The 12,195-nt window shown below is 32.9% G+C and overlaps 1 protein-coding gene across 1 annotated transcript; it reads left to right on the top strand.

Annotated features, from left to right (window-relative positions):
- The first annotated feature begins 4,548 nt into the window (after window positions 1–4,548).
- Window positions 4,549–7,896, top strand: LOC116111430. Its single transcript, XM_031397633.1, has 3 exons — window positions 4,549–5,956; window positions 6,956–7,498; window positions 7,592–7,896. The coding sequence occupies exons 1-3, from the start codon at window positions 5,018–5,020 to the stop codon at window positions 7,691–7,693; spliced, it is 1,584 nt and encodes a 527-aa protein (XP_031253493.1). The 5' UTR covers window positions 4,549–5,017; the 3' UTR covers window positions 7,694–7,896.
- The last annotated feature ends 4,299 nt before the right edge of the window (window positions 7,897–12,195 follow it).

Here is a 12,195-nt window from a genome sequence, read left to right as displayed (position 1 = left end):
AGTTAAATACCGATAAATCTCAATCACAAAAAACCAATTTTCTATCTCTAAAAAACTTATCGTCCTTCTATCTTAAAAAATCTCAACAACCTAAATCATGTTTGCTCTTTGTTTATCGTTAAAATATAAATTTAAATAATAAAATAATATTTTAAAAAATAAAATAATATTTTAAAAATTTGTAAGTAAAAAACATATTATTAAATCATTATTTGAGTTGAAAAAAAATCATTAACTCAATTTTTTTGTGAATAAATAATGGACTTTTTGCATACGGTTATTTGACAAAGATATTTTGTCTCTAATCCGTGGAAAGTTTCAACAGTACTTGATACGTTCAAATGTTGTTGGATTTATTAGGAAAGAAATAATACTTGTCTAAATGTCTTTAGCACGTTAATAGGATCTTATATACAGGACAAGGCAAAATTTACGGCACAGTAGAGTTTAAAAAATTATCGGGTTTTTGAATTAAGAAATAATTGATCAACCACTTATCATTCAAGAACTTTAAATTTGCTTTCTTTAAAAGGATAGAGCCAATCACTTAAAAGTATTAGAATAATTGTAGTTTCACAATCGGGTGTATGTTTAGGCAAAATAAATATAATTGGTAAAAACTATACGTGGGTAATCGAGTGATTCCATAAAAACTCTTGGTTGTATTACTTAAAAAGTTATGAGTTTGAATCCCTACTCGGTTGCTAATAGGGATAACGATTAGAGCTTTTATACGATGAATAGTTTTAAAATTATGAAAGATTAGTTAAAGTGTACGTAAACTAATCCGAACATCTTATTTATTATATATATATATAAATAATAATAGTCTTACAAAGAGGTATACAAAGAGTCAAATACAGCTCTTAAAAGAAGGAAAAGAGAGAGAGAGAAAGAGACAATCATGAATTTTAAGGGTTAGATTTAACTCTTTATATGCCTCTTTATAAGGTTAGTATTACTTTATCATTATGTGATTGCATAAATATAAAAGCACGAGGTAGCAACATAAAAAAGTGGGAGTTGTTTAATTTCTTAGTTAGTGGAGGGATATGAAAGTGGGTTCACATCTGCAATTGCCTAGAGAAATAATGCTGAAAGTGGGGCGCAATTGGAGAAATAATGCTGAAATCGGTTGATGAAAACGACAATAAAAAATAAGAATAATGCTACTTTACACCATTTTTTATTATATCATAATATGATATATGCTATATCTATATAAATTTTTAATTATTTTAAATATTTAATATTATAATAAAATTATTTTAATAAAATAATCATAATATAATAAAAATGATATAAATAATGGTGTAAATATACTATTACTCTAAAAATAAATAATAAGGCTCCCGTTAAAATCCAAATCCATTTGAACTTGCTGGAAGGTTAGTTGCCTAATCTATTCAATTAAAGTGCCAGACCAGAGCAACAAGCTAACCAAACTTCGCCCATTACCGCAATTTTCTATTATCTTCTTACTTTACAGTACTTGGCATTTATTCTCTTATTAAATTTTAATATTCAATTACATGCACAACCATAGCCCCCCCGTTGGGTAGTCAGAATTGTCCCCGAATGGGTCTACGGAAATCATTATAACCACTATACTGTTTTAATTTATGGAGTCAAAGTACATGTTTTTGTCAATATAATACTTTATTCTAGAAAAAAGTAGTTGGCTGATTGGCTCTTCACAAATCAAACAAATCTGGATAATTTTGATCGAATACACCTACTTATAAGAGCAATACAACGCTTAAACATCTTCCAAATCTGGATAATTTTGATCGAATACACCTACTTATAAGAGCAATACAACGCTTAAACATCTTCCAAGATAGTGACATAATTTAAATTCTTTATTATAAAGATTAAATTTATAATTAATAGATTTTTTATTTTTAAGATATAAATTAAAAAGTAAGTTTAATTATAGGGAGTCAAAGTTTATTTTCTATCTTAACTTTAATTAATAAACTATAAATTCTTATGTATTTTATTTATTAATTTTCTCTCCCATCAAGTTTCTTTCTTAAAAATATAGAGTATCTTTATTAAATTTAAATAATACATTAGATTTAAATAAAAATTATATTTTTTATATTTAAAAATTAATAGAGATATTTTTTATTTATATGAAAGGTACCCTTCAAAATAAAGAGCATCATTGGAAATGACAAAAGAAATTTTATAAAGATTTATATACAAAGTGATATGATAAAAAATGAATGAAAGAGTAAATTTAATGAGTTTGACTTTTTGTTTGACTTTTTTACTCATGTTTTATCATTCCACTTTGTATGAAAATCTTTATAAGATTTTTTTATAAATATAATATTATTGTATTTATAATGCTTCCATGAATCCAAATCTCTAAATACTAGGTAATAAAAGTGAGTTTTTATATTAAAAATTTCACATTTTAAGCAAATGGGTTGAATTAAAATATATTAAGGTGTTTGGACTTTGGACCACTTATGTACATTTTTTATGTGTATTTAACTAATTCGGTGAGATTTTAAAACTATAGATTAATAAGAGTTCTGATTATCTTCTTCAGTATCCAAGAAGACGCTTAACTCAAAACTTGCTAATAATAGAATTGTTTGGAATAAAAAAAGAAAAAGAAAAAATGAAGGTATAAAATGACATAATATCAGGCTTTTTATTAGTAAGTAGTTGCAGATGAGAAACAGAGAACTGCGGTTAAGGGCGTGGTGTTGGTGACAGAGGGGAGGGAGGGTGAGAGTCGGTGCAATCATCTGATATTTTAAGACCATTTTGATACGTGGACTCTCCTCCTCAAATCCAACTGCTCTGTCTCTGTAACGGTGTAACCTACATGTAAGAAAAGTCAATTTCAGTGGGTCCAATCTAATTACCAAATCTCATCATCTATCCTCCGNCTGGGAAGGTTAGTTGCCTAATCTATTCAATTAAAGTGCCAGACCAGAGCAACAAGCTAACCAAACTTCGCCCATTACCGCAATTTTCTATTATCTTCTTACTTTACAGTACTTGGCATTTATTCTCTTATTAAATTTTAATATTCAATTACATGCACAACCATAGCCCCCCCGTTGGGTAGTCAGAATTGTCCCCGAATGGGTCTACGGAAATCATTATAACCACTATACTGTTTTAATTTATGGAGTCAAAGTACATGTTTTTGTCAATATAATACTTTATTCTAGAAAAAAGTAGTTGGCTGATTGGCTCTTCACAAATCAAACAAATCTGGATAATTTTGATCGAATACACCTACTTATAAGAGCAATACAACGCTTAAACATCTTCCAAATCTGGATAATTTTGATCGAATACACCTACTTATAAGAGCAATACAACGCTTAAACATCTTCCAAGATAGTGACATAATTTAAATTCTTTATTATAAAGATTAAATTTATAATTAATAGATTTTTTATTTTTAAGATATAAATTAAAAAGTAAGTTTAATTATAGGGAGTCAAAGTTTATTTTCTATCTTAACTTTAATTAATAAACTATAAATTCTTATGTATTTTATTTATTAATTTTCTCTCCCATCAAGTTTCTTTCTTAAAAATATAGAGTATCTTTATTAAATTTAAATAATACATTAGATTTAAATAAAAATTATATTTTTTATATTTAAAAATTAATAGAGATATTTTTTATTTATATGAAAGGTACCCTTCAAAATAAAGAGCATCATTGGAAATGACAAAAGAAATTTTATAAAGATTTATATACAAAGTGATATGATAAAAAATGAATGAAAGAGTAAATTTAATGAGTTTGACTTTTTGTTTGACTTTTTTACTCATGTTTTATCATTCCACTTTGTATGAAAATCTTTATAAGATTTTTTTATAAATATAATATTATTGTATTTATAATGCTTCCATGAATCCAAATCTCTAAATACTAGGTAATAAAAGTGAGTTTTTATATTAAAAATTTCACATTTTAAGCAAATGGGTTGAATTAAAATATATTAAGGTGTTTGGACTTTGGACCACTTATGTACATTTTTTATGTGTATTTAACTAATTCGGTGAGATTTTAAAACTATAGATTAATAAGAGTTCTGATTATCTTCTTCAGTATCCAAGAAGACGCTTAACTCAAAACTTGCTAATAATAGAATTGTTTGGAATAAAAAAAGAAAAAGAAAAAATGAAGGTATAAAATGACATAATATCAGGCTTTTTATGAGTAAGTAGTTGTAGATGAGAAACAGAGAACTGCGGTTAAGGGCGTGGTGTTGGTGACAGAGGGGAGGGAGGGTGAGAGTCGGTGCAATCATCTGATATTTTTAGACCATTTTGATACGTGGACTCTCCTCCTGAAATCCAACTGCTCTGTCTCTACAACGGTGTAACCTACATGTAAGAAAAGTCAATTTCAGTGGGTCCAATCTAATTACCAAATCTCATCATCTATCCTCCGTTTCAATCACATGTCCATGCAACACATACATCTGAGTAATCACACATAAATAATTCTCAAGTACAACAGGAACCCCTAAAAAAAAAAAAAAAAAAAAAAAAATATTATTAAAGATAAATATTACGTTGCGTTGTAGCTCTATCCGCAGAGAGTCTCCAAATCCGACAGCTATCCCTGTGCATGCTCTCACCTTTACCTCTCTGTAGTTCTTTGTACCTCATTTTCTTCTTCGTTTGAATTTGTAGATATCCATCTCCGAAATTTTACCACATTTTCGCTTCTGGGCATTCTCAAATCTCAATCCACATTGATCTCTCATATTTGGGCTTCATTATTTCCAGTTAATTTACGAAATCCAGAATTTTTTTTTCCAATCTAACATTTCATTAAAGAAATTCCTCATTTGAATTGAACCTTAACTTTGAGTTTTTGATATTTGAGCTTTTATTTTGACCAAATCTGGTTAAAACCCATTTTCATTCTTCACAATCTAACACGTTTTAACCAATGCACGGCCTCTAATTTTTTCACATTCATAAGACAGAAAAAAAGGAGAGAAAATTCCAAAGGAAAAAGGAAAATGAAGACCCCTAAAGATTCTGAGAAACCAATGTGGGATCAGATTCAGATGAGAAGCCCGTCGGGAAACCCACTTACAGGAACCGGGTCGAGCAGCCGGGCCGGGCCCAAACTCATGGTCTGGCTTATCCTCTTCGTTTCAGTCACCTATGTTGTCTACACTCTGAAGCTCGTCTCCACCTCACGCGGTTGCGTCGAAGAACCTTTCTCCATCACTCACCGTGTGTCGGCATCGGCAACGGCAACAATGGCCAATTTCACATCCATGCCGTTGATTCTCAATCAAACGGCGGGCCAAAACCTCGTCCACCGACGCGAACCTCAAGACAGACGAACACAAGTACCGACTGATATCCACCACATCGTGTTTGGCATCGCGGCATCAGCTAAACTTTGGAACAAAAGAAAAGAGTACATCAAGATATGGTACAAACCAAAACAAATGCGAGGCGTTGTGTGGCTTGACGATGCCGTCAAAGCAAACAAGAGCGAAAACTTGCCTCCCACAAAGATCTCAAGCGATACTTCACAGTTCCCTTACAAGAACAAGCAGGGTCACCGTTCGGCTATACGGATCTCACGCATCGTGTCGGAAACACTCCGACTTGGGCTAACAAACGTGAGGTGGTTTGTGATGGGAGACGACGACACGGTTTTCATAACGGAGAATTTGATTAGGGTTTTGAGAAAATATGACCATAACCAGTTTTATTATATTGGGAGTTTATCGGAATCCCATTTGCAGAATATTTTTTTTTCTTATGGAATGGCTTACGGTGGTGGTGGGTTTGCTATAAGTTATCCATTGGCTAAAGCGCTTGTTAAGATGCAAGACAGATGTATTCAAAGATATCCGGGACTCTACGGTTCCGATGATCGAATGCAAGCTTGTATGGCGGAACTCGGTGTTCCACTTACTAAAGAACTCGGTTTTCACCAGGTTTGCAACTCACTCACTCACTCAATCCCTACTGTTCTTCATTTGCTTTTCTTAATTTATTTATTTTTTGGTTTTGAAATTTAATTTCTGTTTCACATTTCTTAGTTTTGGGTTTTGTAATCTGGGTTGAGTTTGTTCTGGTTTAATGAGTCCTTTTGCTCGATGTGGTTGTAAACTCGATGATCGTTTGTCCTGTAATAGAGAGTAGAGGTTTATGATAATATCGCGATAATTTGACTGATACGCGTTTTTTCTGGGTTTTCCATTAATTTTAGAATTAAAAGTTAATCAGTGAGTTAATATTGGGTGCTTGTTTAGTTAATGAAGTCATTTGGAAAGTTTATGTCATTGTAATTGTAATTTACAATTTGCGTGTTTGATATTTCCCGAGATGACTTTTCTACATCCATAGGAATTCCAGCGGAGATGTTGATTGGCTTTGGTTGTAGTATCTAAAAATGGACATGTTTTATACACCATAAAATTATTCTATCATCTTTGAGGATCTAAACAAGAGGCGTCAGATTAGCTCAATGGTGTCCGTAGCTAGGCTCAAATTATGTCGGGTTAGGGTCCACGTACCGTGGTTGGGACCCATTTTCGTAACTATCAACAGACGTTGCATCAACGGGCATCTTCTGTGCGTGCACATCACGCACTGTCATGTGTGAGTTTGACTTGAAACAGTTGGATCATTTAATGCATTCTATTAGCGTTTACTGAAGAGTCTGAGATTGCTACTTGTAATTTAAACGAGCCTTTTTTTGCAAAATCCTACTTGGTATTTTCATGATTTACATTATGAATAAGATAAGTTGTTAATTTTACTAAATGGTCCATTGAGGTGCATATTGATGGGCACTTTGTCTCCCATCTAGTCAATTTTTTTTGATTTATTTTAGTTTGATTTTGGTCGGTATATATATATATATATATATATATATAGTCATGAAGATTGTTACTGATGCTAACAGTTGCTTCTTGATGGATTGCAATCAGTATGATGTGTATGGAAACTTGTTTGGACTCCTTGCTGCGCACCCGGTTGCACCTTTGGTGTCGCTGCATCACCTGGACGTAGTTGAGCCCATCTTCCCCAATGTGACTCGTGTTCAAGCCCTTCAGCGGCTTATGGTGCCTAAGAAGCTAGATTCTGCGTCGCTCATGCAACAATCTATCTGCTATGACAAAGAAAAGACCTGGACAATTTCAGTTTCATGGGGCTTTGCAGTTCAAATTTTCCGTGGAATATTTTCCCCTCGCGAGATAGAAATGCCTTCAAGAACATTTTTGAATTGGTATAGAAGAGCAGATTACACGGCATACGCCTTCAACACTCGTCCAGTTACCCGAAACCAGTGTCAAAAACCTTTTGTATTTTACTTGTCGGACGCCAAATTCAATTCAACAATGAATCACACAGTGACCGAGTATCACCGGCATAAAATCCCTCACCCTTTTTGCAGATGGAAGATGGCTAATCCTGCAAAACTTGACGTAGTGGTGGTTCATAAAAAACCAGATCCACATCTGTGGGAAAGAGTAAGTTGTTGAGTACATTATTATTCAATTACTGGCTTGCTTGATACAAAAAAATGGCTAATACGTATTTGTTTTTTTGTGTGTTTTGAACAGTCTCCAAGAAGAAATTGTTGCAGGGTGATGAAGTCAAAGAAGAGTGGAAAGATGGAGATAGATGTGGGTGTATGTAGAGAGAGTGAGGTTAGCGAAGTATAATTACTGAGGGCATTAATTTTTTTAAATTTTTATTCATCCCCACTTCCAATTTTGTAAGTGTAATCCAAAGTAGATCCATGAACAATCATCACCACAAACCCAGAACCAGAAAAGAAATTATGTATCAAACTTGTACCTTATCTGTTTCGTACATTTTAGATCAGTATGGTTTGTTTATGTATTTAATAATTTATTTTTTAATATTCCCTGGGAACAGTAGATGAAGTCACCTAATCTTTGTTCTGTCCAGTTGTTTCTTAAAATGTATGTCGTTGATTCCACAGGGACCTTTTCAAGTAGGTGTCATCTGTTGTTGGAGTTTTTTAATTTTAAATGATTCCGACCATTAAAAAGTGTCACCATTACCAACCATAGCCCCATTTTAGTGTTATATTTTAAATTTTTAATGGTCCAAAACTACACCAGATTTACACTTAGTGGGTAGTCATCGTTTTTTCACGCTAACACGTGTTAGAGATAATATTACTTAATAGTTTGACTAGGACCTGAGCTTGACCTATTAAATATACAATAATTAGGATATTTCACTTTATTCTTTAATTAAATCTTTAACGAATTAATAATCATCTTTTCTGCTAATCTCCACCTGTCTTAAACAATCAATTAGATTAACACAAGTGTCGGTGACGAGAAGGACAGTATGTGGAGCACTGCTAAAGGGCTTTATTTGGTGACTTTTCAAATTTCACTTTCCAATAGTTTCACGACGTGATTGCAAGAAAAAACCCTTTTTTTTTTTTTTTTCACACAGCCCTTTTGTGATTAGAGGCGTAAAATTTGCAAGTAGGTGAGATGAGCGGGGTCCGTTTTATGTCTGGCTTATCAAGGTACAGAAATGGGTCCCAATTCTTTATCAATGGTCCAAATGCCTTCACTCATCACACACATCTGTAATAATTGCACCAGACAATAAACACCATTAATGGCTCTTGTTAGAGTATTTGTTTTTTTAGCTCAATCTCTACAATACTCTTCGTTCTTAAAATTTACACGTTTGTGTCATTGTGTGGTTGAATATTTTTCTCACCCCTAAGTTAATTGTTTTATTAAACACCTTAAAAAACAGTGTAAAAATTAATAAACATACCCTCATTCATCTACATTTACTAGATTTTGACTACCACCATCGGTAAGTGATTAGAATTTTATATAATAGCGCACTGTCACCTGGATCTGGTCGATAATACATCGATCTATCATTTACTAACTAGATTCACAATGAATCTGTCTTTTTCTAGTCAGATCCATAATAGATCTGTCTGAAAAAATCTAATTGATCGTATGTCAATATAGCGACTCCAGCCACAATTCAGCGATGGTGGTCGATATTTAATGGGTGAGTGGAAGTGTTTTTATAATTTTTAATATTTATATTATAAAAGTGTTTAGTAAATTATCAAACATAGGAAAATATTTTTGTTAATTTTTAAATTCTACCTCATTATTTTCACCCAACTCTAAAAATATCAAAACTATAAAACAATATTTTATAATTAACGAGTAATACTACCGAAATTCTGCATACCATAGCGATTTTTCATTTGGACTAACGTAGAGTGCGACATGGTCGGATCGAGGACTCCCCACTTCGCGCTCCAAATCAGTCAGGATGGGGAGTTAAGGGTGCAAAATCGATGGCTTCAGTATTTCCCTTGATTGATTGATATGAAATGAAATGAATAGAACAATGGGTCCTTATAGTACGGCCTCGACTACCACTCATGGATCTAATTTTTTTTTTTTTTTTTTTAACTTGAAAAAACAAAAAAATTGTCGGTGCCCTTATTACATCCCTGCAACCTATTGTATCCAATAAAATTTTAAGAAATAAATCAAAATAATTTTTCATAATATAAATTGAAAAAATATACCACCAGTGGAGCCCAATTAGGATTAAAGTATGATCCAGAATGATGAAAGGCTTGTAGACCAAGACTGAGTTCCAAGCCCAAAGTAATTGTTCTTGGGTTCCATTTTGAAGATAGTGGTCAAAGTCCGTAAGCACTTACTTCTGTAGGCCTGCAAGAGGGCGAATTTTGTTGCAGGATTGGGCCAAGAGTTTTGCAGTAGTAAAATATTGAGAGTGATCTGATCTCCATTTCCTCGTGTGCCATTTTATCGGATTTATTTATTGGTTAAAAAAAAAAAAAAATTACAAAATGAATATATGATATTACAGGGGACCATGTTACCCCTGGTTAATATATAATTGTCACATACTTTTTCAATATATAAAAAATATTAATGGTGAAGATTGATGTGAGGCGAAAAATTCATAGGTGGTAGTTATTGGTGGTATATATCTATATACAAGTGATTTGATACATACTCCTATGTTATTCTGGATTTCTTTTTGGTTTATAATCTAAATTTTTATCATATCCTTTTCAAAAAGAAAAATAATTCAAAAAATCTTATATAACTTTTCGAAAGGAATAAATTTTTTTAATGATTTACAATTGTTTTATGTAGAGGTGGGTAAATATTTAGGGTAGAACCGAAACCGACGGGTACTTGGGGTGTCGGTCTGGTTCCAAATTTGGTAGAACTGATACTGTGCGGTTCTAGTTTCTATTCCACCACTTCAAGAATCGGAATCAGAATTGGGAACTGGAACTAGAATTGAGGTCTAGGTACTCGATTTGTATTTATAATTTTTGTAAAAGTTGAGTGTCATTTTTGTAAACAATTGGGGTGTATTAGTAATTTTACTTGAACAGTGTTGGCTACTAGGTCATGTTCCGGTTCTAAGAATTTAGGAATTGGAACCAACGGGTTCTGGTTCCTAAATCCTAGAAACCGGTTGGTTCCGGTTCCTAGGGTTTGGGCCGGCTACCCAGACCCGTCCACCCCTAGGACTCTATTTTACATTTTCCCAGGCTCTATTATCCTAAGAATTCTACTTCCATAAGCTCTCCTGCACATAGTATTACAGTTTTGAACCAGGCCAAAAGCAAAACGACAAGAGACAGGTTGTTAATGAGTATATATCAATTAAATAGAAAGTGCAATTAAGAATTGAATTCTATAATAGCAAAATTTAATTAGGTAGGAACATGTCTGTTATTTACAGTGAGTTAGACAACATTGTTGAGCATATAAAAATGTTAAATCACTTCGAGCAAAATTAAATACAAAACACATTTAATTGATTGCTATGGATCTGGTCATCGATTGAGCAAACACAACTAAAGATGATGCCCATATTGCCATAGCTTTTTACCTGCTAATTTAACTAAAAAATAGTCTACAGTTTACGTACTTAGATTTTGTGTTTGCCTTGTCTCCTTCAAACTCTTTAATACTATCTATCTGCTGTATCGGCGGCCATTAATCGCCATTATAGCCAACCACAACCGTCAAATACCAACAGTGTTCTAATCTGAAGTACGTATCAGTGGTCCACCGTTCTAAATTGCAACCAATTGCTGCCCTAGAACACCACCTTCCAACTAATTAACCATAATGATGCAGATATATGCAGCACTAACTACACGAGAAAACTCAACAGCCTGCGTCCCAAAGACCTAATTAATATGGAGAGTAGTTGTGTTATGTCTTTTCAAACCAAAAGATCCCTTCCTAAATATCGATTTACAGTACAAATCAAGTGGCAAATATGTATTGTAATTAAGGCGTGTTAAGATAGAAAATGTAGAAGGGAGTTGAACGGTGGGAATATCAAGTTGGGTAAAAAGTTGCAGGAGGTGTCATATCAATATAGACTGGTAGCTTCAGCCTCAAAACAGAATAGTAGTAAAAGCTTCTTGAAAGGTTAAAAACTGGGTTCTTTCCTGTTCAGGCGTCCGATGGGGATATATATATATACACAATATTATATAGTTTTGTATTGCAAATTGTGATAGGTTCAAACCATTGATACTCTTCTATACTGCCTCAAGCAGCTGTTGCCATCGACTGTGCATCTTTACATGCAATCTTTTTGACCAGTTTCTACTGTGTCTCGCTTACAGAGAATCTCACCTCGACTCTTGTTAGCAAGAGTTATAACTCATTGAATGCAAGATTTTAATTTACCTTCTGAGTAGGTGTATGTATATAATATTGTTTGCATTTTTCTATAATGCGGATATCCCTAAAAACATTAAACAAAATCTCATAGTTTTTTTTTAATGTAAAAATACGTTAAGTAATGCCAATTAAACACGGAAATCTTCGAATATCCAATTTTTCTGTATATATATTTTGACTAACACTCAAAACCTAAAGTAGTTCAAACTTCATAATCAAAGATCTCCTAAATTGACCGAAATCAATAATTATGGCTGTATATGCAGTTGACGAGACCACATCAAGATGTAATTCTTCAGCCACCCAACAAAACATATTAGCACTAGAGAAAGAAAGGATGTTCGGGTGATAAAAAGTTCGGTTTTTCTAGAACATACCCTTTGCAGCAGTCGGACATCCCCAAAATCTATGTTTAACCAATTCCATGCCATACCTAAATAAAGAAAAAA

Source organism: Pistacia vera, unplaced genomic scaffold, assembly GCF_008641045.1.
Source record: "Pistacia vera cultivar Batoury unplaced genomic scaffold, PisVer_v2 Contig101, whole genome shotgun sequence".
Classification (NCBI taxonomy): Eukaryota; Viridiplantae; Streptophyta; class Magnoliopsida; order Sapindales; family Anacardiaceae; genus Pistacia; species Pistacia vera.
The sequence above is the reverse complement of the archived record's forward strand: the minus strand, read 5'-3'. Positions and strand labels throughout refer to the sequence as shown.